The sequence below is a fragment of the Sitodiplosis mosellana genome, unplaced genomic scaffold (genome assembly GCF_009176505.1).
Source record: "Sitodiplosis mosellana isolate CC-2019 unplaced genomic scaffold, AAFC_SMos_1.0 Smas_scaffold_21, whole genome shotgun sequence".
Classification (NCBI taxonomy): domain Eukaryota; kingdom Metazoa; phylum Arthropoda; class Insecta; order Diptera; family Cecidomyiidae; genus Sitodiplosis; species Sitodiplosis mosellana.
Window position 1 is genome coordinate 463,155 of NW_022595263.1, and position 25,566 is coordinate 488,720.

The following is a 25,566-nucleotide window of genomic DNA, read 5'->3' on the forward strand; positions in this document are numbered from 1 at the left end:
ATTTTAAACTTCGAAATGAGGATTATGCATAGAATTATCCACATTTGTTCAAAGATCAACCTACAAATTCATATGGTGCACAAAATTCGCATGCGAATGTATTTTCCTTCTCTTTTTTTCACAGGTTTGCGTGTTTTGAATAGCTTACCTCATACTAAAAGTATGCCATTCAAAGTGGAAACCATAAATGAAACGGCCATTCCGCAATTATTGTTAGCAGTTAAATAAAATGAAAAATGGTTGTGGCTTGCATTTATTTGATTTATTTTCGATATCCCTGAGAAGAAAATTCAAAATGAGTGTTCTTATGTCTAACTTAAGGAGAATGGTTTGAAGTTGTATTTACTTCATTAACTGATTTTGAAATATGTACAGTTATAATCATACTTTAAAACCTATCTTTTCGTTTGTTTATTTTTTTCCTCTCTCTAATAGTCGTTAATAATAGTCTGATGGATTATTCTGTTATCTGTCGTTTGAAGTTCTCCGCCCGATTCACAAATAACTCGTTAGAAACACAACATTGTATGATAAGTTGAAATTAGGTGCCGAAATACATTACTCATAGTAGAAGAAGAAAACTTCCACTCGATGCAATTATTCTATGTATTCGAATTTGTAAGTACGTTCATTGTTCTGGACAAAGTCGTGAATCAAAAATGAAAATTAAGAAACATTTTTTTTGCTCTCGTTAAAGTTACATGCGAATGACAGAACGATAGACCTCCACAAATATTGTTTGAAACACGTCATAATGTGTGAAATATAAATTAATATTCTACTTGTAATTTATGAATTAACGTCTACTACTGGGATCGAACGTATCCAAGCGTAAAAGCTGGCTTGCGCGCGTTTTTCTTATCAACATTTATTATCTAACTTTGGCTTTGCATCAACTTCAACTAAATAAATACAATAAAATTCTATAAAAAGTCGTTCAGTTGAATTTCTTATGCTCAATTTTTGCTTTCCACTCTCTTTTTCTATGGTTTATTCCTTTTCAAATGGTGAACGATTGGAATATATATATGCATTTTCGAAATGATACAATTGTAATTATGGTTGATTTGAATCTCGACTGTTTTCGCTGCTGCCGGGTAGATGTGATTCGTTAGTCATGGTTTGCGATGAATTGGTTGGTGATTGGTTCAACGGTTCGGCTGGTATTAGGCCTTCTTTGATGCGTTTCTTTTGCTTCATTCGACGGTTTTGGAACCATATTTTAACCTAAAATGAAAACAAACCCAATTTACATTCATTGAACGGCCTTTCGAATCGGGCGACAAATACAATTTAAAACAATTTACGCCTAATTAAAACCAAAATGAAGTACAATTGCCCTTACTTGTGTTTCGTTCAAATTCAGTGCGTTTGCTATTTCGATGCGTCGCGCTCTTGTCAGATATTTGTTGAAGTGAAATTCTTTTTCTAATTCCGTTAATTGCTTATTTGTAAAATTCGTTCGAGCCGAATTGTTGTTGTTGTTCAACAATAATGAATTGTTTACTGATGCCGTGGAGAGACCTATGGAAATTGAAATATGGTTAATGGAACGAAGTTCGTAGTTCATCTATCTTTTCAATGCATTCCTTTTCGTGGATTTTCATAGACTTTCTAACAGTATTTCATAAGTGTCGAAATTAAAAGCAATAAAACCAAATCAATTTACCTAATAGCGAATTCGGCAAAACGCGACAGGCCGCATCCATTTGATGGTTATTCAGTGAAAACTCCTGTAGTGTCGTCGTTAATTTTGTAGCTGCAAAAAGAATCAACATTGAATATTCGCCCATATTTTGAGGTAAAAACAAGGCAATTGTCATTTCCAAGAAATACAACGGCATTTCGTAGAAAAGTGAAATAAAAATTGATTTGCAGACTTAATTTTCTATTATTATTCAGTTATTGAATGTAACCACCACCGTATTTTTGTTCTGTCTTCCCAACTCCATTCCAAGTGTAAAAACTCTTTCGTATGCGACCATATGACTATGACCCGTAAACGTTATCACCACAAAATTTTAACAGAAATAGCGTGTAATGATTTTATCAGGAGTTTTGAGTGACGTGAACACGAATTGGATGGAATTGAAAGAAAAACAAAAAAAAGGCAAAAAAATCCATCACGAAACAATATCGATTTCTTCCACGTAGACACAGTACGTGTACGACCACTTGCACCTAAATGCGTTCAACACGAAGACCAAACGCTTGTGCGATTGATGATTCACAAAGATTGCATATTTACATAATGTCATCGAATATGCTGCTCATTGTTATGGATTAATTTTCTATTTGTCGATATATTTTTAGAGCCAATTACTATGTATCGACACGACATCGAAATGAATGTTCAATTTTAGCAGAATTCGGTTTTTTTCTTTCTATTTTAAATCGTATGAATACTTTTGAGTTAAAAGCAATCACTCATTCTTTGCTCAAGTTTTGGTGTAAAGTTATCATGTAATTACCGTCGCTTTATTTACTGGGCAATTAAATAATGATCTAACTTTATTACTCGGTGGTAGCAGATTTTTCGATATGAGCTGCCATAAAGTCTTTAGCAAAGTTGTTTGCCGTAGCGTAATCAATTTGGCTGGTTGGAGTAATTAAATTCAAATTTTAATATCAAAAGGCATGTTCCGCAAATTGACTAAGCACTTCCGACGGATTTGATGAATTTGTAATCAACAGTTGGTTTATGGTATCTTTGATTCGGTTTAATTTGCGTGGTGAACACCGTAAATCATTTCCCCTGTTTTGCTTTTATGGTTTAATGATGTAATTAGTCCTTTTTCGAAATCTCTCTCAATTACTTGACATGAAATCAGGATTTTGATTGAGAGACAAGAGGACCCTTTCATTTAAATACTTCGACTTCTCTTATTCTAAACGCCAGATTATCGTTTTCAAAAAGATATTATTTATCCAATGGAGCCACTTCTGTGTAGATAAATATTTTTGTCTCTTTAGAATTTATTTGAAAGGTTTTATTTGCTTTCATTTTGATTTTCTTGACTTATCACAAACCGTTTGCATTTCAATGTAAATATTTTTTTTTTGTATTTTCGGTAGTCGCTTCCCGACAATGTGAGGTAGTCGATAAAAATATTTCTAAACTAAAATAAATTCTAACTGAGGAGAGCAAATTGATTAAGCCAATAAAAGCATTACTTGTGATAACATACTTAATTTAGTATGACCTCGAGAAAAGCTGATTAATGGCGCAAAAGACGTTGACACACATCATGTTGTCTAGCAGTAGACAATGTTTACTTCGCATAGCATCAACATCTTTCATGAAAGATGCGAAATACGAATGCATGTGTCGACAACATATGACAATGACCAATGATCCAATGTCCAGTCATTATTTCCCCGATAAAATAAAGGGTTGAATGATGTTAGAGAAATTAATTTACACCTCAACTACAAGTGATACATTAAGCGGATTAGAATCACAGTTAGCAAACTATTTAGCAGACATTGTTTACTATACACGGGCTTGAAGTGGCCACTGGTTATTTTTGACAAGCATGATACAGCAGCTTGCAATAACAAATTACTGCCCTGCCAATACTTTCGAGTTATTTGGATTAGTGAATATTGCTTCTGAAAAATTTCATCTGCTTCGAGTATTGTTCAATTTTAGGAATCGTGATTCACGTTTTTCCAATATTTCATCGCCGATTTTCGAATATTTGAAGAAATTAGGCAACATTTTATAAACAAATAAACTACCGAAAGAGCAATGCCTTTGCGGCACTTTTTTCTCCATATGCATTTCACAATTTAGGACGCTATCTAATCGAAGCAATCGAAAAATATCAGCTGAGCGCGGCGCGGCTTTTGTAAGTCATGCTGATAAATCAAATGAAAAAAAGTAGACATAGACAAGGCTGTCCGAAATTAAATTATAACAGCGCCGTAATAAAATGGTTGTGTACATTCCTTTGATGTCTCTTGGCTCTAACAGTAGTACAATTTGAGTCGTCTTTTGCTCATTCATCAAAAATTCCAATTTTGATTGATCGTATCGTGGCAAAGAACATGTGTAAAATCTGTCATTTAAAGGTTTATTCGAAACTGATCTGTCGGCAAAATGAAAAATGGAGAAAAATTCAAATCGCCTCTTTCATCGATTAACAATGAAACATGAATCGAATTTGTCTTCTGAAAAATTGTGCGAGAAGAACTTGAGAATGAAAAAAAAAAAAATGAAAAACTCGGCAAAAAATGTGTCACGCCTCTTTCTGTTTGAATATTTTTGTATTGGCAAAAAGAGAAACGTGTTGGGGATGAATGAATAATGGAGGATTTACTTTTTATTCATGGTTTTCAACGGGAATGTTCACTTGAGAAAGTTTCTCTTTTTTTATCCACGCTTCCAAAGACTTAAAATGAAAATCAAGTAATCTTTGCATCAAATTCAAGTCAATATCAAGCTTAGAATTGTCAAGTAATTTTCTTATCGCCATCAAAAAAGTCAAATTATGTTAAAATTTTGAGGGTCAGACACAGAACATGTTACCGAAAATTGACAAGTATCACATATACTGATTAGGACTATTGGTTTCACTCGACGCGTCAAATCATGTTCTATCTTCTGCATTGTTTGCGTTTGAAATCGATTTCACTTTTACGGAAGCGAATACAAACAAATAAAACGACAATTATTCGGATTTCTTTTTTGTATTCCATTTCAATGTTCGTCTGGTATTCGAAGCCAAAGACAGCGAGAAGAAGCGCACGGAAAATTATTTCAAAATTCAATGGGCTGTCACTAATTTGTAGATTGAATGGTGATGATAACGCACAAGTACTCAATTGAATTCAAATCGAGTACCTGCGCCGTCAAGCGGTTCGTCTCAATAATGGATGAATTGATATTGGCAAGTGTTAATAATCTCTTAAGTCATTATATTTATGGGTATTGCGAAGTGTAATCACAAACACAAGCAAACATTCGCAACGTTGCTTTTTTGTTGGTCGGTTTGTTATTCGATTGCGCCCAAATATGATTTCCATGTTTCACTTGGGCTTGATAAAGATGGCCGTTATCCAAAACATGTTAAATTGTCATACATGGGTTTGATGTGTTGTTTTTGTTTTGTTTGTATTGTGACATTAAAAGCAATGAATTAATAGGAATAGATATATCGTATGTGAGTTTACGGACATCTACGCCACAATGAATGAACGAAATCACAATTTTCGCAATAGTACCAAAATACATCGTTTTTCATTTAAAATTATTCGGTAAATTCGAAAAGGGAATTTCCATGTTAGATACTCGCATTTCCATTTCAATTCTCCAGATATATAACCTTTTATTTAATTATTTCTTGTCCATTTTCTTTTGCCTCACATTCATAACTATTTGGTGATTTATTCATTTGAATTGCAAGAGGTGTGCGCTGTGCATTTTCGATTTTAATAGCTCAACATCAGAATTACTTTAGCTAAAATCATAAAGTTCGGCCGACCAAAAATAACGTCCCAAGAATATTCTCATCCATTCATTAACGTTGTCACATTTTATTTATTCAATTAAATGTTATGATTTGTTAAGAGCTCAGTTGCCTAAAATTGGATACCCACAACGTTTTTTCAAGTCCGAGTTTTTGCGTGTATTTTTTCTCTCGTGTTTGTTCCCTGAGGTACACGAAGAGTTAAACATCAAAAAATTATGCCGTACACGATTTCGAGTTGATGTAATCGCCAAACGGAAATTTGTTTTGTTCTCATGACTCGAAAAACTTTTACATCATTCTGTTTGTGCGCAATTTCGAAAGAAAAAGTAGATAAAAACTTGTACAAAAAGAAAAGTGGCGCTGAAAGTTTGTGTGACAGATTGAAGTCCGCCTTTGAGCGATTATTTGTTGGATTGAAGTTGGCTTTTTTGTCCACCAAGAATGCGTGGGAAATTCGAAGAAGTAGAACAATTCTACGAACTAATTCAAAGCTCAACAATATTATTTTGTCTCAAAATGGCTGTTATCATTGTTAAATGTTTAAGATCGATTGAAAACTTGAAATTCTCACCATTATTAGAAAATCCATTTTTTCTACACAATTCGCAGAACGGCCACTTATTCCTTTACGCTTTACCCATCTCTCTTTCGGATTTTCAAGCTCATCTGTTGCTATCAAAAGTCACTTAAGACTCTGATCTCGGTCATAGATCCTTTGTGAAGGAAATATGTAAAACATTTCACACTTCATTAAGTTAAGAATGTTGGCGCTATCCTCGAACAAAAAAGATTGGCGATCATCACAGTTGGATTTCGCGCGTGACTGAAGAATGAGTAACATGAATAGCTGGAATGGCTTTGAAGCACCGTTTCCGGTATGTGACAAAATATTCCAATCATTCTGTTGTTTATTTTGAAATGCAAAATCCATAAAATATTCGATGTGGGAGATCCGAAATGAAATTGGCGACTTCTTATTTCATGCTATGGATTTTTATAGTCATGTGTCGAAAGTCAGAAAAATGTCAATGTATATTTGAATATACCGTCCTCAAAATGTTTATCTTTATTGAAATTTTTTTACCTACAGATCAGAATGTAGTCCTGAATCCATAAAATCGGAATGATGTTCATTTTAACTTTGATTCGGTTCCAGTTTTGACTCTACTAGTAGGACAGCATATTTTGTGCCTTCAGAAAAATATTCCTGGTAGGAACGGCGTCATTTCATGAGGATAGTATCGACGGGTCGAAAATATCTTTCAGTACATACAGTTTTATTCGTTAACGTTAACATCTATATACAGTATACACATAGCTTTTATGTACAAAAAACAATTGTTGTATGAACAAAACATGGAATACCCGGTCTTAGTTGTAATATCGACACACGCTGTAGTTGCCATTGTTGTTATTATAATTCAATGCGTGTTGTGTGTGTTGAATTTTTTTCTCTGTATATTCTGGTGATCCGTCAAAATGTCAGACTGAATTACGAGAATTAGGAATGGCATAGAAATTTGGCGCAGATGCACGAGAACCAAACATATTGGAGAAATGCGTTGAACGAGGACTTTCGTTTAGATACTTTCTAATATTCGAGGCGGTTTGTATGGTTCAACTGGAACGGAGAATGAAATAAATGGTGTGAGAAAATGAAGACGTTTCGTAGGCCTTTCAACAGTTTCAAGTAGGCTGGCTAGCAACCATTTGACATGCATTTTGCACCACCACGAATGAAGAGAAAAAAGAGAATGTTGTCGTCGAAACGATGTTGCCATTGCCATTTATTCTACAATGCATCAATAAATATCCTGGGGTTTGGGATTGGATTTATTTTAGAGCTCTTAAAATTTTCATTTCAAGTGGCATTTTCCGATCTTGACAGATTTCAATCTCAATTTTCATGAAATTAGTCTAAATCGATACGGATCGAAACGATATATATCCCAAGAGCCATGAGCTAGCCAAACAAAACGACGACCGGCACACCGCACAACTATTTCATTATCAGCTTATGTGCATTAACAGGCAACGTCGCGCGTTTCTACTTGAAAGCAAATATTTAAATGACAAAATAGAGAAACACACTATCTTCACTGTGCAAACAATATCAATTTACTATGCACGTTGCATAATATTTACCTAAATATTTTTACACGATCATATCTCGAACACGCTCATTTCATTTTTAGATTAAATCATAGTTTATATAATAATGATTGTGTGATGTGCGGGCGTCGTGTCGAACGGGAAATTGGAATCGTTTGTGTGTGCATTTGTATGTGTGACGATAATTTTTATATGGGCCTCAGACGCCGATCATGATTTACGAAAAAAAATGTGTTTGGTCTCGTTTTTCTTTCTATTGAAACACCTGATACGCTCAGTGTCTGTGTGCATTACAGTGAAATCGAACGTCGAAACGGAGCTCTCTTAGTCGAGTGTCGTCTTAAAATAAACATCGGGACTCGACGCCATATAACATTACATGAAAACAACATTAGCCACTTTCGCCTCCATTCTCTGGGTCAGCCTTTCATCACAATCTTGTTTGCATGCAACGGAAATAGGAAAAACATTCAGATCGGCCTGAGAGTGCGGCTACTCCATTGGGATGACTCAATTTTACCCTTAAGAAAGAATAAATTTCTATTCATATTTGGCAAATTGTCAATTTCATCAAAATTCGCAAAATTTCACTCTATTACTCATCACAATAAAAATAGAAGATGATACCTAACTTCGATTTAAAAAAAATCACTTTGTCGCGGTGGAAACCACAAAAACAGAGATGAAATATTCTTGGAAAATCACGTCGACAACTATCAAGACTTTTTTTTTATCAATCTAAAAAAGCGGCTTCGAATAAAAACACGCTTTCATTTCGTTTATCAGCACTTCTGGCGTTGATCAAATCGATAAAACATGTTATTTCAGCTCTTTGAATACTGATTAGATGGCAAATGTCAATAATATTTGATTGTTACTTTTTTTTTCAAATATTCACTTGGCTACTGTAATATTGTCTGATTTTTTTTCTATCAAATCAAAATGGAGACAGTCATTGAAACATATGGAATATATATGTTAGTTGAGAAGTGCACTTATTTTTGAAAAAAAGTGATGATGACATTACTTCACTCAGATAAGACTTTCTCAACGTGGAATTTATTTTGCTAAAACGTGGCACGACCGAAAATAATTGAGTTGACGCTTGTTCGATTGAAATATCGAATTATTTGGCCGAAAAAAATGGAATGGATTGATTTTAAATTTAATTTCCATGTTTATCACATTTACACCTCTCAAATCGGATTCAGTAATGAAGAAGTGTTTTCTCAATATCCAAGTACACGCATTTGCATGCAGATTTGAGTTGAATGTCAACTAAAATTAAAATTACATGTGAACTTGTTCACAGTCGTATTATATCCGTTGCACATTATTTCTGGTCGTTATTATTTGTTCATTTAATGCGTGTCTAAAACTAAAATCGAAATTCGAACGTGGAGAAAAAAACACTGAGAATGGTTGTAATTCACAACCAGAAAACTGAAGAATGCGATAAATAAATGAAATGAACTGATATCGACGACTGACCACTGGGCACGTCATATCGAATCAGTGGCTCAAAAACTTCACAAAATAATGATCAGATTTTGTTCGACTGAATATACCTCTTCATTCCGTTTCGTTCGTATTCGTAGCCCTTTTACTGCTTCGCACACTTACCGTCGAGTGGATTTTAAGGAGTGACATCGGAATCAATTTCAATAATAATTTTATCATTCCAAAGTGATGTTTGATACATTCTCAGTGCGGGAATAAAGAACGTCGATAAGGAAATGCTTACATCCGCTATTGCGATTGACTTTGCATTCCTATGAACAAAACTCAATCTCACAAAATCTATTCTGGAGAAGAACGTGTGACGTTGAGCAAATATCTCATGGCAGAATTTTTTTCGAGCTGACTAACCGATTGACTAACCGGCATCTCTCGTTATTAATTATTTTATTTGTTCGATTGAAGCATCGATTTCAGTCACTTAATCGCCGTACCATAAAAAAACAATGGCCGATATATGCAAATGATGTGAGCTGTTGTCGGCAGCTCTATGTATCGTATTCAAATTTTTAAATTATTACGTACTTGCCTGTCAATAGATCTTTAACGAATGTGCATTAATAAATTTATTCATTAATTTTTTCCTGTATTCTCTTTGTTTTCTCCGTATTGGCGGTGTGAATGAACCGTTGGACACCAGATCTTATTCGATTTTTGAGTTTTTTTCTCTGTTTGAGTTTTTGTGAACGACACAAAATATGTGTACATGAATAAAAAAAAACATCAACACATGAACTGCATTCGAGCAGCATAAGCGTTGTGAAGGAGAACGCGAGAGAAACAAAATTATGACAGAAAAAAAAATATTAACCGTCGGCATATCCGACAATGATTCAAATCAAAAAATAATTGACAGAAGCACAAACTCGTTTTTACGAGATGATGCTCATTTTTGCCTCGTCTCCAGTTGACTGGCAGCGGCTCGCGCTCCAACTCATGATTTTATCCTTTTCAATAAGTTTCGATTCTTTTGCATGTCATTTCGTTCTTTCCCATATTTCCAGCGGTTCGTTCGTGCCTTTGTTTTTGTTATTTTCGTCGGTTAAGGAGCATATTAAAGCCAGCTTAAGCAAATATTGTCGCCCGTCGATGATTTTTATCACATCTTACGTTGCTTCGATCACCTTTCAATTAATCAGATGCCATTACGCTCGCCGTACATTTGCTTTTCAATTTTCATGGATTCGATCGTGATTACAGTTGACTCTATTTCCTGTTGAATTATTCGTCTGCACTCGAATTATTATTTTCAATGGCAAATAAATTGCAGACATTTATTTAGCCAAATTATGACTCATTTTAGTCAGTCTTTTTTTTGTTGTTGCTGATTTTTTTGTCACTTTGAAATTGAAGTACAATTTTACTTTTATTCAACCATTATTTTGGTGCTCACGAAAAAGAAACGCTCACAATTGAGGCAAATTAGTATTATTCAAATGTTTACAAACACACACAACAACGACACCGAAACACGTAGTATCGCATGTTAAATTAATTCATGTGCACTCAGCTTTCTTGACGCTTTCCTTTTTTGCATAATGTTATGTGGCCACCGCTGCCACGACGTTTCCTTTTCGTTGGCTGTGTTATCGGCTTATGCGTTTGACTTGAATTATACTTGCGGGGTACATTTTTAGATTATTTCGAGATTATGATTACCCTATGCGGGTTTTTCTTCATGTTCAACGCAACGAATGGGAAAAATATCGCACCATTGTACGATGTGTATGACCTATTTAGGCCGTTATATGAAACTTGTGCTTCTAATAAGTGAATTAAGATTTGGCACAATACGAAATTCAATACGAAATTTAAATAATATATCTTCTGAATTTTGGACATTTCGGTTGAAATTTAGAACCAAAAACAATGCGGTTTTTTAAAGTCTCAATGAAAAAATTGAAAAATGCCCTTTATAGGACTAACGTTTAATGATTAAAACCTACATATTGGTCAAATCATTTAAGAATCAATTGCTTTTTTCGGTTTGATCAAATTCGATTCGTTGCATCCATAAATAATTTTCACACGCAATAACAAAATGGTCATCTAATTTGCCCGATTGTTTTCAAAGAAATCATCACGAACACGCCAAAACAATGCAACAAAGTAGCAGCACCGATTTTCATATTGATTTCTTGCCAGCCAAAGAATCAACGTGCCATTTGGAAAGAGTCCCGAAGAAATGTGAATGAAATAAGTGTCAACCATTACATGCACATTTTTTTTCTATTGCTAATTATTTCCACTGTTTTGTATGTCGGTTAAATGTCCCGAGCGTTGCGTTCCATAATGTGAGTCGGATTTGTGTTAGGAATGAGGTGACATCGGGAAATCGTGACGTGCACGCAATTCATGGGACCGAATTGGGTAAATTAAAAACGCGCTACGCAAAATGACGACGTTTAAATAATTAGCCAGACGATGATTTTATAGTAGACTGTTTTTTTGTACATAATAAATTCAGAGAGTACTATAATCGTTCAACATTTGTGTCGTTGAGAATAAAAATGGGATTAGCCGAAACCGCGTGTTTTTATACGAATCATTTTTGTGTTTCTGGTACAAGATATGGGGCAAGTATCTCAAGCAAAGATAAAGATCTTGAAATGTTCTAAAACATTGCAGCAGACATATGTCTTCTATCTCTTACCAGGAACACAAAAATGATTCACATGTAAATGAGCGGTTTCGGCTAATCCCATTTTTATTCTCAACGACACATTTCGAATTCTGATATCAAAGTTGCTGTTCATTTATCAAAGCTTAGCATTTTATGGAGTGCGAACACTGTGTTAATGATTTTTCATGTTTTCAGTTCTATTTTCATTAGGAACAAGTAAGTAAATGAAATAACGAAAATCACAAATACCTGGTGGTTTTGGTACGTTCCGTTTCACTTGCATCCATTTGTAGGTTTGAACGGTTTGCCCGTGCGGCGGTTGATTTTGAGAGTTTTGCTGAGAAGTGGTTTGTTCGCCGCGATTGTTCAGAGGTCGCTGATGAATACTATTTGGGCTAGCACCCAAAGGTGATTGATTCTGTATGCATGTGACTTGACCCACACCAATTTGATGAGCATTCACTGGATTCTCCAAATATCCGGACGCATGATGCGGATGATTCGAATGCGGAGCGGAATGTTGTGATTGCCAAACGGGTGAATTGATTGCCGAATGTTGTTGCGGATGCAGATTATTCTCAAGATTGGCAGCTGGAGGTGTATGATTGTATTGATGAGCAATCGCAGATTTATCATCTGGCTGGTGTAAATATAACGGATTCGAATGACCCGAACTGTACATGTAGTCTAAATTTGTATAGCTTAATCCATTATCAGAACTGATTATGTGAGTTGTTGCCGCTTCTATCATAACATCATTGCTTGACGAAGACGCTGAAGTGGGCGTCGTTTGGTGCGATGAAGACGAGAGTGCATGGTGTTCACCTGATGTCGATTGATTCTGATAATACGGTGGCACCATATTGCTGTCGGTGTCATAAAAATTGTGCTCATTATTCGACATTGACAGTCCATACTCATGATGATACATGGTCAACGAATGATTCGACGTATTGATTACGGATGATGTTTGATTTGGTGCGTGACTTTGAGCAGAGAAACCGGACAAAATTTCGGCCGTCGGATTGTGATGCATATGATGATGATGATGCAAATGCGAGTGATTGTGATAGTTTGGATAGTAATTGTATGCCGAACTTGTTGATGCCATTTCACCAACTTGATAATGATCACTGCCGTACATTCCAATGTCCATCATATTTTTTTACGATTTCAAATCACTTCACTTATTTTCAGGATTATTTTTTTCTTCAACAGTCAGAACTTTTCACTTCGATGCATTGAAATTCAATTCAAGCAATAACAAACTATGTATTTTTTCTTCACAAAATTCACTCAATTCGAATGAAATATTTGGAAAATATAAGATATTACATTTTAACACAAAACTTGAAGTTCTCGAAACGAAATTCTCAAAACCGTGTTAGCAAACTTCTACTTCCTAATCGCTTGAAAAAACGTGTGCCTGTTCCTCAGCACCCAATAATACTGCGATTATTAGTTTCGTGGTTTGACCGCTTCAGCTTGTTACGACTTTTTGTAAGCAACTAAACCGTATTTTCTATCGCTTCACTCTTTTCTTACACCTTTTTTCGTCCATGCACAATGATTCAATCTATATTGCCGTCCCATTCGCATTGACAACACCGCCTCTCTGCGCAGTGTTTCGTGCTTATCTTCCTGCCCAAGTGGAAAATAAATAAGTTTGAATGAATTCAACAATGTGTGCGTGTGGTGATTTTTGTATGAATTGTCTGGAATAAGTGCAATGAATTATGGATTTGAATCTGGAGACTATTTTCTGTTTTCAGGAACCAGTTGGTAGTCAATGAGGTAATATTTTTTTATTGTTTCCTCGCTGCTAACAATTCATTTACACCCATTTTGTCAATACTTATTCGGAAATCACCAATAGAAAAATGCATAAAACACAAATCGTGAACAAAGTACGACCGACAAAGTGAGGAGAATCGTACAGTATCGAACCAGTCGAAACCTACTTGGCAATTTTTTCACCAGGGTTCAAAAATACATCTTCTTCTTTATATATTGTTCATGTGTTGGTTAGAGCGAAACGACTATATGTGTTCAGTTAATATTGCTCACTGTCCGCACATGGAAAAATCGTTGAATTGAGTTATCGTTTCAAGTGGACCAGAATGAGATGATGTGAGTCTGTTCAAAACAATTGTTTTTCGTGAGACGGAGTACTCAAAGAGGCGGAGCTACGGCATCCGAATTGCACCAATAAAATAAACCGAAGAGAAATATTGAAATCAAATTTTGTTAACTTCATAGCGCATTTATATCAAATCAAATTTGTCATTTATATTCTGTAGTTTTGCAAATGCAAAATGAAAATGTGTGAAAAGTCTTATGCATGGATAATAGTTTGTTTGCCATTTTGAGGCACGTATATTTTTATTAGCAAATATTTTGATTTCGAGTGAAAATTTAAACAATGAATTGTATTTTTTGCATTATTCTGAGTTTGTGGTAAAAATATGAAAACAAACATTATGGCTAAAGTCGATAATTTTGGAAGGAAAACATAGGGTAAACAACAAAACATGAATAAAAAGGATTAAGAAATCAACGGTTGTTGTGGCTTTAGTGTCACTTTTGAATGTATTGTGCGATTCAGACTTTTTCCTTTCTCCTGTCAAACCAAACCACTTGCAGAGAGCGAAAGATGAAGCAAAAAAAATGACAACCAAAATATCAATAGTTTTGGATATGTTTTCGCTCACCGGGGAGTGTGAATGTTGATCTTTCACATTTTGTCTCTTTATTACCTGAAAGTATGATTGAAGCGAAAAAGAAATTCATTTTTGTTATTCCTTCATAATTTCTTGGGATGGCTAATATTTCATGTGTCTTGAAAGAAGAAGACAAGACTCAATGATAAATACTAAAAGTGATGCTGGAACATGGACACAGTTCATAATATGCAAAGGTACAATTTAACATTCGATTCTCCATAATTGAACGTTGACACATTTACGTAAGTGAAAAGAAAAAAAACGAGTCAATACCAAGAATTCGACATCGCACATTGGTTTCCTGTTGTCATCAGAAAAAAAAATTGATAATATTTTATTTTACCTTTTCTTCTCTTTTCTTCGTTCCTCGTCTGTCAATCATACCATCATCTCGAAATGTCTCACCACATGCCCATTCGATGAACGAACGCAAAAAATCTATATTCACTTACCTCTTGGTTGATGCTGTAAACATCTTCATTACATTCTGTTTAGTTCTTGTCAAACTGAACACTGACTTCCACGAATCCTTTGTTCATTACTTCCAATGATTTCGATATTTCTATTTCAGAGCGATAACATCGAAAATAACGTAAGATAAAATACTAATTACAAATAATAATCCGTCCTATATTTGATTCGATACTATGTTTTTATCGATGAATATTCCATTTTATTTATTTTCTTTTGTGGATTTTCGTTAATATTATATAATAAAGTTTAAGAATTTGATCAAATAAATATAAACGACACCTTATGATATAAAACTTTAGTTCTATTTCAATTTTCTATTTAATTTCACCGAATGAATTTCATTCTAAAAATTCTGGAATAAGAAGACCTTTCACTCAAATTTCCGTACAAAACGTTTCTAATCGACATTTCGATTTGTTCCTGTGCCTCAAACAATATGTTTCCTTTTATCCTTTTGGGAAGTCATCGATAATGGTTTAGGTGAATTTGAGGAAAAATAGCAACAATAAAGCAAACAATTTAGAAAGTAACTAAAGAAATGCAGACGATTCAAAATGATTGGTATGTGTATTCATTTGACAGAATCCCCACTGGGAAACAGTTTTGGTTATCCGTGTAGCGCTCTTCTCGGCATGAGCACAAATGTCTCTTTTTTTATGCCTCTCGCATTGCATCGCTTAAGCTTCGTTGTCTGCGAGTGGCGTATGCATCCAAAACCTTAAATTGAAAGAGGTAAGCACAAACACGATCGAATAGATTAGCCGCAATTGAGCATTGAGTAAGCATCAATCGTTGAGCATACGCTTGTAAGTATCGACATTGCTTATTAGAAAGACATAATCGTAACATCGTAATATAAGCCTCGTAAATCAAGCGGGTATGTATTTACCTGAGGCGCATTCATCGAACATAGACATTTCAGTGATCGATATGACTAAGCGTTCTGGTTGCTTCGCAGTTTCGTTTCGTCAAGGACGCAAGGTTCAAAGCCAAAGTGGTTTCTCATTGACTTTCACACCAATTTCACTTAACCGAATGCGACAAATAAGATAAATGAGCTGCTTGGATGACGATTTGTTGATGATGGAACTACCGAATGTAAACGGTTCTGATCTCCGTGCTCCTAATTATGAATTAATAATCTTGTTAAAAAGTGAATTTTGAACTGAACCACATTGATTTGGACATTTTGAATGGTAACACAATTAAACCATGCCATGGTCGGCTCCAGTCTGGTATCATATGCAAGTAAAAGTAATATTTCAAGTCATCCTCCTAAATGAATTGCCGATAAATTAATGTTACCGATTTGAACTTGAACTTTTATCACTTGATCTGGTTTTTAACGGGTGCATCAGTCCATGATAAATGAGATTATATTGAAGTCGAGCGATTGCACTCGAAATGATGAAACCATATCCATTTTTAACCGCAAGATCTTCGTTTGCTTTGAGCATGCTGAAGCACCTTGAAAAGCAACCAAGAAAAGCATTACAAATTGTTGGCATTTTCGAAACTAAAGAAGAACAAAACAAACAGAATGTTGTACAACAATTGCAAATTGGGTCAGAATACATTTTATGCTCGAAACGATCTCATTTTTTCTCGTTCATTCTCTTAATTTAATATAATTAGTTTTTCATGTAAATGCACGCAAAATGTGTTGCGCAATAAGAACAAAATGCAGACGCGACTTTCAGTTTCATGCCAATGTGATAAATGGCATATCGGCGAACAGATGTGATAACCATGTGATTGGCTCGCGCGTTGATCTATGTATTGTCCAATTTGGTGTAGTGCTTTTGCTGAAAGGTAAAGAGAAAAATGGTATGCGGTACACAATGCGCCGATATTATGTGAAATAACCCGTTTTTTAATGATCACGTAATTTCATCCGCATATTGAATTCAATGAATTGAATGTCGCACGTGAAATTCTTGTGCACGTTAACAGCATGGTTCGACTATGCGGATCTGCTGTGGAGGTGATCATTGTTTGCGCGCGCATTTATGTGCGTGTTGGACCTCTGTTTGTGTGATATGTGATACGATCGACGTCGATCGAGACCATTTCATCATGTTGCTGTGCATTTCTGCGGCGAGTTGCTTGTATACACATGCGTGCCATATGCAAACGAACAACATTGCCTTGCGCCTTGTTTTCAGCTCACTTAAACGAATAGCTTTAAAAATACGCCGTGTAATTTTTGCATATGTGCATTGTTGCGTGTAATTCAATTACAGAGCCGCTTACGAGCCGCTTATTGCTATAATTTTGGGTATAAATAGTTCGACCGGCAGCTCAGAAAATCATTCAGTTCTGACTGTTCAGTGAGTTCACTTGAAAAAAAACTACAAAATGGCATTCAAAGTAATTGAAATTGAAGAAATCCAGTTAAAGTTAAAGTTTTAGTGTTTGAAATCGAATTTTATCGACAACTGTTTGTTTCTTTGTTTTCAGTTCGTTGCATTCGCTGTATTGATTGCAGTTGCAAACGCCGGCTTGTTGCCCGCTGCTCCAGCTGTTGTTCACCAACCTGCCACCATCATTCAACAACGTTACGTTCAACCAGCTCCAGTTCTTCAACAAATCGCAACCCCAGTTCTTGCCAAACATGACGATGAATACGATCCAAACCCACAATACAGCTACAGCTACGATATTCATGTGAGTTCTCTAACACCTTTTACTCGTTTCCTTAAATTTTGAGTTGGTTTTAAATCGTAAACTTCATTTAATAGGATTCATTGACCGGTGATGCAAAGACCCAACAAGAAACTCGCTCAGGAGATGTCGTTCAAGGACAATACACCGTGGTTGATGCCGATGGTTTCCGCCGTATTGTTGATTATACAGCCGGTAATGCCCATTACCAAACTGATTTTCCAAAGTCTTTTCTTCAGTATGAAATAATAATTGTTTGGTTTTTTATTCAGATCCAATCCACGGATTCAACGCCGTTGTAAACCGTGAACCACTCACCAAAGCCGTTGCCGTTGCTCCAATCGCTCACCAACCAGCAGTCATCGCCGCCAAGACCGTTTTGCCAGCTCAGCCATTTGCCTACCAAGCACAACCATTTGCCTACCAAGCACAACCAATTGCCTACCAAGCTCAACCACTCCTCGCATCCAAGACCATTTTGCCAGCCCAACCACTTGCCTATGCTGCCCAACCAGTCCTCCAACAACAATTGGTTCAAGCTCCATTGTATGCTAAAGCTGCTTACCATTAAGTTTACCATCTTCTAAGGAACCCAGCCAATACAAGCACACACATACAAAATGGCATTTTGTCTACATGTCGAAGCGAACGAAAACCATGAACGAATTTTTCCGTTCTGAAATGGACTGAATGAGTGATGATGAATGTTTTTTTTATTTTGCATTATAATATTTTGTGAAATTATTAAGTTTTTCGAAAACATTTGAAATAAACCTTAGATAAAAATCGAGCGAAAATTCAAATTTTGTTTGTTTCATTCATTTCAATCATACATACAGGGAAGAATGGTTCAGATTTTTGGTACAATGGATTTTTTTTCGTTAAAAAAATCCAAAATTAAGATATCTTGAACAAAATTTATTTTCTTCCATACAAATTTTGTCTGAAAAAATAAATTTTGTCTTAGATATCTTAATTTTCGTTTTTTCTTAGTCTTTTTCCTACTAAAAAAATCCATTGTACCAAGAATCTGAACCATTTTTCTCTGTGTGTATCATTGGTATTACTCTAAGTCAAAAAAAATATGCTGGCGGCAACTGAAAAGAAAATTGTTAAATACTGGAGTCGAAAGGATCGATCTTGTGGTTTTGCTCAAAACCTGTTTTTCAGAACGTAACTGACCTACAAAATAATAACTATCCCGTGGAACAAGGTATTAAAATCGAGCGACCCAATTGAATCAATGTCATTTATTACATGATACCAGAATGTCAGCTGATCATTTCGGCTATACTACTTACACCGCACGAACCATGAGCATGAAAAAATGGAACAAAATAAATTCGAAAAACCATTAATCTCAAGGCGAAGCATTATTCGAATGAGGAGAGAAGAAGAGAAAAACAAAGTGATTATCACGAGTAAATCGTTTAAAAACAATGGCTAAATGCAAGCCGATAAAAAAACTGTCGACAGAATGTGAATGAGGAAAATTAAAATAAAATCGGTATTTGTGCCAATTGGCGTTGTTATACCACCAATTTGATGGCAGACAAACGGCGTCGCTTTGCGTAAACTACCGCGTTGTTGCGCATTCCGCATTCGAGATCAAGTTCAGGCGAACGTTCCACAAAGAACAACTTTCACTATTCTTCAGTTGAACGTGACGCGGCTTAATATCTCTGGCGCGTATGTAATCGCACAGAAGCCAAGCGTTGAAAATGCGACAAGCAAAGAATTAAATATATGTGACTTTTTGCACATTGAATGAGCATGAGCAATCAATAAGTGATTGGGAATGAATTTTAAGTATATCGTTATGCGATGGAAACGTTCTGTGGTGCCATTATGCGATGCCATTACGAGCACTCAACTTCTCGTTTTTCGATGATTCCAACCATAAATACAATAATTTCGCACTTAAATACAATTTTAATAAAGATGACATTTAGTTTTGATTGCTGTGACATTCATCACACGCTGCATTTCGGCGGCGAATTCTTTTTCTTCGAAGCGACTGTGTCGAAGCGTGCGGTGGCAAAAATGCCGAAGGCGTTTTCATTCATTTCGATTGCACTTGGAACCGTTTATCATTTCCAATATCAACGATGATGAAGTAATTTAACATCGGCGATGCATCTGCTTAATAAATGAATGTGCCACTCTGTTTATCATTCGATTTTGGTATAATTTTTCAATTTCAATGGAATGACATACGTGATGTACGTCATAATCCAGTCGACGAAAGACTGGTGAACAAGTTGCTGCTCATGAATTCATTTCAATTATAATCTGAATGCGAAATTGCAATAAAGCCGAACAGCTAATGAATGCTTTAATGTAGCTGTTAAATAACTGTTTCGTTTTTCTCTTTTTACTCTTTTCTATTCCTCAAATCATGATTTTAAAAATATGCAATCGAGTAAGCAGAAAACAGTTCGAAGGCGATTTGAGATATTTTTAACCACTTTTTGATGAGTCGAGTGATTGAATAAGATTAAGCCAAGCATTTAGTCTTTCATGAGCGAGTTTTAATCCGCAATAATTGCGTGTGCGTATGAAAGATACTAATTAGTAAAACTTTTGTACCATTGAAATTGGCCAACTTCTCTAACTGCACCCAATTCGATAAAATTGAACCGAAAAAGGACTTTAGCTAAGTAACGCGATTTACAGGTGAACTATAGATAGATCGAACGCCTACAACGCCATAAAAACTTTCGCCATGCAATAAATTCGGATATTTTATTGATTTTGATCCGAGACACGACGGAATTCATTTAAAGAGACTTTGTGTCGTGTGTCTGTAATCGAAATAGATTCGGTTCAGTATTCATTCGAATCACATACGTAATATTATTGGTCTGAATTGGATCTGATGCAATATCTGGCCATGCTGGTGTGATATTTAATGAGGCGAGTGTATCGCACATATAAAAATGTGTAGTAAAATTTAGAGCAATGACACCGACGCGGTAATCAGTATGCGTACGGCCCACCGTCACTTGGACGCATGAAATATGCATATCTCAAGCTCGAAAAACTGGATATTTGACCAGTTAAAATTAATGAAACAATAAATTGAACCGATTTACCTTCGGCCTTGATTTAAGAGCATTGCGTCTCAGAGCAATTTCTTCAAATGACATTTAAATGTAGGATGGAAACGTATCTGGAGCGAACAAAATGCATGTGAACGGCCCGGAAAAGTTGGAATTATTTATTCGTCTTCACATTTTTAACACGTTTTTCTTCAATGAAAATACAAAAGAGCACTGTGAAGGAGGAAGCGTATGAATGCCCCCTTTTGCTATGTTTGTATATATTCTTGGACACAAATCCAGATGACATTTCATGTGCCAACGAGCCAACGAGCCAACCGAACGAAAATGTACAACCGTCCAAACAAAGATATTTACACATGAACATGGTTAATAAATACATTTTCCCAATCTAAATGTATTCGCATCCGAGTTACGTTCATCCATCGTTTCAATTGTTGTAGGAATTATATGAAGCGTAGACAGAAAATGGTCTGCGTCAGAGAAAAGAAAAAAGCAGAGCAACAGAAAGAAGAAATGTTCCATTGTGTGCTTGTACTTTCTCGATTCTCCCATGTACGAGAGAGAGAGAGAGAGAGAGAGAGAGAGAGAGAGAGAAATGAAAAAAAGTTCTACAGAATCCAATATGTGAGCTGGGGAGATGTATATTGTAGGTGACAGAAAGATAGATCGATCTTCGGCCTGTCCAGCTTTCAAACATATGGGATTTTTCGTTTTGAATGTGGCACAGGGAATTGAATCAACGCACACTCGCACATTCACATTTTTCGTTCGGCTCTATTGGTCTTCATTCCATTCTATCGCTTCGTGTGTCTGCCACGAAACAGCGGAATTACATATATATGTTTTCATTTTTTTATTGTCGCTTTCACGCTTCTACATCTTTGCAGCATCTCGAATTGAACTATTATGCTCTTCAGTAGCTTGCATTAAACTTTTAAAACATTTTTTTTCTTTTTCAAATGGAAGCCATTCGCAGTTTGTAAATACTTTTTTCGCCAGGACAAACACGTTTATAAATATTAAATAATAACAGTGATCGAAATTCAGATACACTTCGTACCACCATCATTGTATTCAATATGCATGAGATGCGATGTTGATGGTAATCACGAAATGGAAAAATTGTGTATCACATTTAAAATATTTAGCTACCACAATTTTACCTATTTCTTTCTCCTGGTCGTGGAGTGTGGAAAAAGTAACTTGAATTTGCACGCATATGCTCGTTTTTGCAGTAGGACATTCTATCCGAAAAAAATAATAATAATAACATTAGAAATTTGTACATTGATTTTGACAATACCGGTGAAAATTTAAGATTGATCACCATCGAGCAAAAAGTACACAACACACACGCTCAGTGTGACGAGGTAATACACATAGCCATTCATTGGACGGGCATATTTTTATCTCACTTCTGGTGAATTTCATCACCGAAGCACAACTAATGCACAGAAAAAATGGTCACAAGCTGATACTTTTGCCATTTTCCATTCACTCAACGTTTTCAGCGAGGTTTTCTTTGCTCATAATCACATCTTTTTTGTTCGGTGCTGTCATCAAACAACACGCAGTCCGCACGTTACGTGCATACACGAAAAAGTGAAGATTTTCATACACAATTTTCGTAATGGATCGAGCGAAAGAAAAAATTCTACATTGATTGGATGCATTGAAATTCTTTCGGGCTGGGACATATTGTTGTCATCGAAAGGAAATTCTTCAATTGAAAATACATCAAATATCACCGACGACATCGATTTTTTTTCTACGTTTTTGAACAAACCACATCGACGAAATACAGTTTCAAATTTTCACCCAATCTCACTCGGGAATTAACGCCTTCATAAATGCATAATAAATAACCATGGAATCAAATTCTGGAACACACAAGGAGCCAACAGCAACTATGTCATCATCATGGGAATTCAATTGTTATTTTTTTTAATTCAAACCACGAAATTGGGTAGTTTTTAACCGATTAAAAGGTGGCTTTTCATGTAATGTAATAATAAATGAAATCGCCAGATTTACAAAACTGCTATTTGAACAATACATAAGAATATATTTTTTACAATATGGAATATTTTCAATGGAGGACGTAAGCCTAGTATTTCTATATGAACGCTTAAAACCTAATAACAAAAAATATTGCAATCGATTTATATTAAAGATTTCACATCTTCAATATTATTAGTTATAAATGATTGTTATTTTCTTCCTTTCTAATTTTTGAAAATTAATCGTAGAACAACATTTTTGCATCAAAGCAAAACAAAAAACTGAAAAAAGTGGGCTAGAAAATGCTGCTGCAATCATTGATTCGTAAATGGATACATTGAGCTGTTCACACAGCGCCATCTCATGTTCGGATATAGCGAGTGCTTAGCAACTTTCAAGTCGATGCCAGTCGATGCCCTCTGTGTATTGCAACACACAGCATTTGATCGTTTGAAATTTTGCGTGAAGAAAAATAAAAAGTGTATATGTGTACTTTACACTGTGCAATACACCAATAGCAAGCAGCGACAAAATGTATGAATCGCCCCTGGTTTTGATCATCTGTTCGTGAGTTCGTATTTTTATTGTTACGAAACTTTCATCAAGGAAACAACTCATTTGTTCGAGTTGTATTGATCAAATGAATACTGTTTATTTGAAAAAATTATACGGTGCAGCCAAATACAACGAACCATGCCGATTTATTTAAAAATTAAACTTCGTGGTGTACGATCAAAATACGATTCTAATCACATACGATTGATTGATCTGTAGAGAAGACAATTAGTCTATTAAAACAAACTTAAGTAAACACAAACGTAATAGAAAATCAACATGCAAATGATACATGGTTTGAAAGTCACCTTTTGCTCAGTGAAATAGTTGGATATTGCAAGAAATGTTTAAAAACTCAGGAAAAAATGAGACAGAAAAAGGAAAAGAACAAGGTGAAGTAGATGAATCGCCTGACGTTGGTGTGTCCTCAGAGGCGGTCCAAATTCCAGCCGTTGAAAAGCGTCGATGCACCAACAATCATGCATCTAGCTCGGAAAGTGAACAAAAAATAGCCCAGAACACAACGTGGAAGTTATCAGATTTTCTTATTGAACACCGACTGGGACATGGACAATACGGCAAAGTTTATTTGGTGCGTGAAAAAGCCACGAAATATGCGTATGCAATGAAAAAACAATTGCGTGATGTGACTGCTGAAATTATGGTGTGGCGTGAAGTTGGGATACAAAGAGACTTATGTCATCGGAACATTCTACGATTTTATGGATATTTTCATGATGATAAAAAGGTACAAAACACACACTCACACTCACACTCACACTCAGTGTGACGAGGTAATACACATAGCCATTCATTGGACGGGCATATTTTTATCTCACTGAAATAGATTTATTTAATTTTGGAGCATGCACCAAATGGCAATTTACGCAAAAAATTGGATAAACAGCCGGGGAAACGTTTTGATGAGAAATTTGCTGCACGTTGCATCTATTCCTGTGCGGATGCGCTCAGTTATTTGCATGAACGTGATATTATTCACCGTGATATCAAACCAGAAAACCTGCTGCTTGGATATAACGATGAATTGAAAATCGCCGATTTTGGTTTATCTATAAATGCACAAAACCAACGACGAAGAACTATTTGTGGAACTCCTGATTATATACCACCGGAAAGTTTGTACAAAATATCGTTTTCGTACCTTTTGGCTTTGCGAATGTTTCATTTTTTTTCTCATTTTATCATAGTTATGAATGGTGAACCGTACTCAAAAGAAGTCGATGTATGGAGTCTTGGCGTATTGTGCTATGATATCCTGGTTGGTGAATGGGCATTCAAGTCAGAAAATAAAGATGATCAGTACTGGAAGAGAATTAAAGCTAACTTCAACCCTTTTCCTGACTTTCTCTCACAAACAGCCAGACATTTGATCAGAAGGCTGATAGTTGTGGATCCACAGTGTCGTTTGACGCTTTCAGATGTTAAGAACCATCCCTGGGTCATCGCTAATACACAATAAGCTTGGATTTATTGCTCCGAAATATACATGAATGTTTAAAATAAAATCGCTAGATTTAGAAATTGCTATTCAAATATACAAGTATGAAAAAATATGTTTTTGGGAACAATATGATATGTTATCATTGGAATATGTTGGTAGAAAACCGAATTACAAAAAATATTACAATCGGTTTATACCAAAGCTTTCACATCTTCATTATATTAAATAATAAATGATAATAATTTTTCTTTTTTCTAATTTTGACGAATAACTCGCAAAAACCAAGTCTAGCATTCAAGCAAAGCTCATTAAATTTTGCCTCAAAAGTAAAAATAACTGGGAAAGGTGAGGTAGAAAATGCTGCTGCAATCGTTGATTCGTAAATGGATACATTGAGTTGTTCACACAGCGCCATCTCATGTTTGGATATCGTGAGTGCTTTCCAACTTTCAAGTTGACTCCATCCGATGCCCTCTGTGTATTGCTACACACAGCATTTGGTCATTTGAACTTTTGAGTGAAGAAAACTAAACTGAATTTTGCTGAATTGATATGTTGAGAAATTTACCGTTCGTAAAATATTTGCTTTTGAAACTGATTGGTTTTATTTGTAGATAAGAGGAAATTTTTTGGAATGATTGTGCCATCTGTAGATTTATATGATTTTAATTCATTTGCTTTGAATGAAACTAAATGGAAATATCAGAACGTAACTACAAAAGTTTTTTGAACTGAAGAGAACAAAAACCAACGGAATCTGCTGAACACATTTGCTTATTGGCTATTTCAAAAAAGAAAGCGGCCATTGACCAACAGAGTACACTTGGCATTGAATCAATATCCAAATAGGTTCTCCGGTATCATATTGCTGTCAGCACACTCAATGGGTGTAGTG

General features: G+C 35.4%; 3 protein-coding genes across 4 annotated transcripts; 2 read left to right on the forward strand and 1 right to left on the reverse strand.

Moving 5' to 3' along the window:
• Positions 1-251: 251 nt before the first annotated feature.
• On the reverse strand, positions 252-13,210 carry LOC129568618 (homeotic protein labial). The gene is made up of 4 exons (XM_055446727.1): positions 11,977-13,210; positions 1,670-1,759; positions 1,346-1,524; positions 252-1,227 (listed from the first exon to the last, which is right to left on the reverse strand). Exons 1-4 carry the CDS (start codon positions 12,884-12,886, stop codon positions 1,057-1,059), a joined length of 1,350 nt encoding a protein of 449 aa, XP_055302702.1. The 5' UTR covers positions 12,887-13,210; the 3' UTR covers positions 252-1,056.
• Positions 13,211-17,137: 3,927 nt separating this feature from the next.
• Positions 17,138-18,391, forward strand: LOC129568619 (cuticle protein-like). Its single transcript, XM_055446728.1, has 4 exons — positions 17,138-17,294; positions 17,385-17,591; positions 17,666-17,783; positions 17,861-18,391. The coding sequence occupies exons 1-4, from the start codon at positions 17,283-17,285 to the stop codon at positions 18,157-18,159; spliced, it is 636 nt and encodes a 211-aa protein (XP_055302703.1). The 5' UTR covers positions 17,138-17,282; the 3' UTR covers positions 18,160-18,391.
• Positions 18,392-23,471: 5,080 nt separating this feature from the next.
• LOC129568603 (aurora kinase C-like) lies at positions 23,472-24,785 on the forward strand. Of its 2 annotated transcripts, XM_055446687.1 has the most exons (4): positions 23,472-23,957; positions 24,057-24,345; positions 24,418-24,488; positions 24,589-24,665. In XM_055446687.1, exons 1-4 carry the CDS (start codon positions 23,553-23,555, stop codon positions 24,598-24,600), a joined length of 777 nt encoding a protein of 258 aa, XP_055302662.1. In that variant the 5' UTR covers positions 23,472-23,552; the 3' UTR covers positions 24,601-24,665. The 2 variants fall into 2 exon arrangements, with proteins under 2 accessions (XP_055302662.1, XP_055302661.1); XM_055446686.1 differs by having other exon boundaries at positions 24,418-24,785.
• Positions 24,786-25,566: the final 781 nt, after the last annotated feature.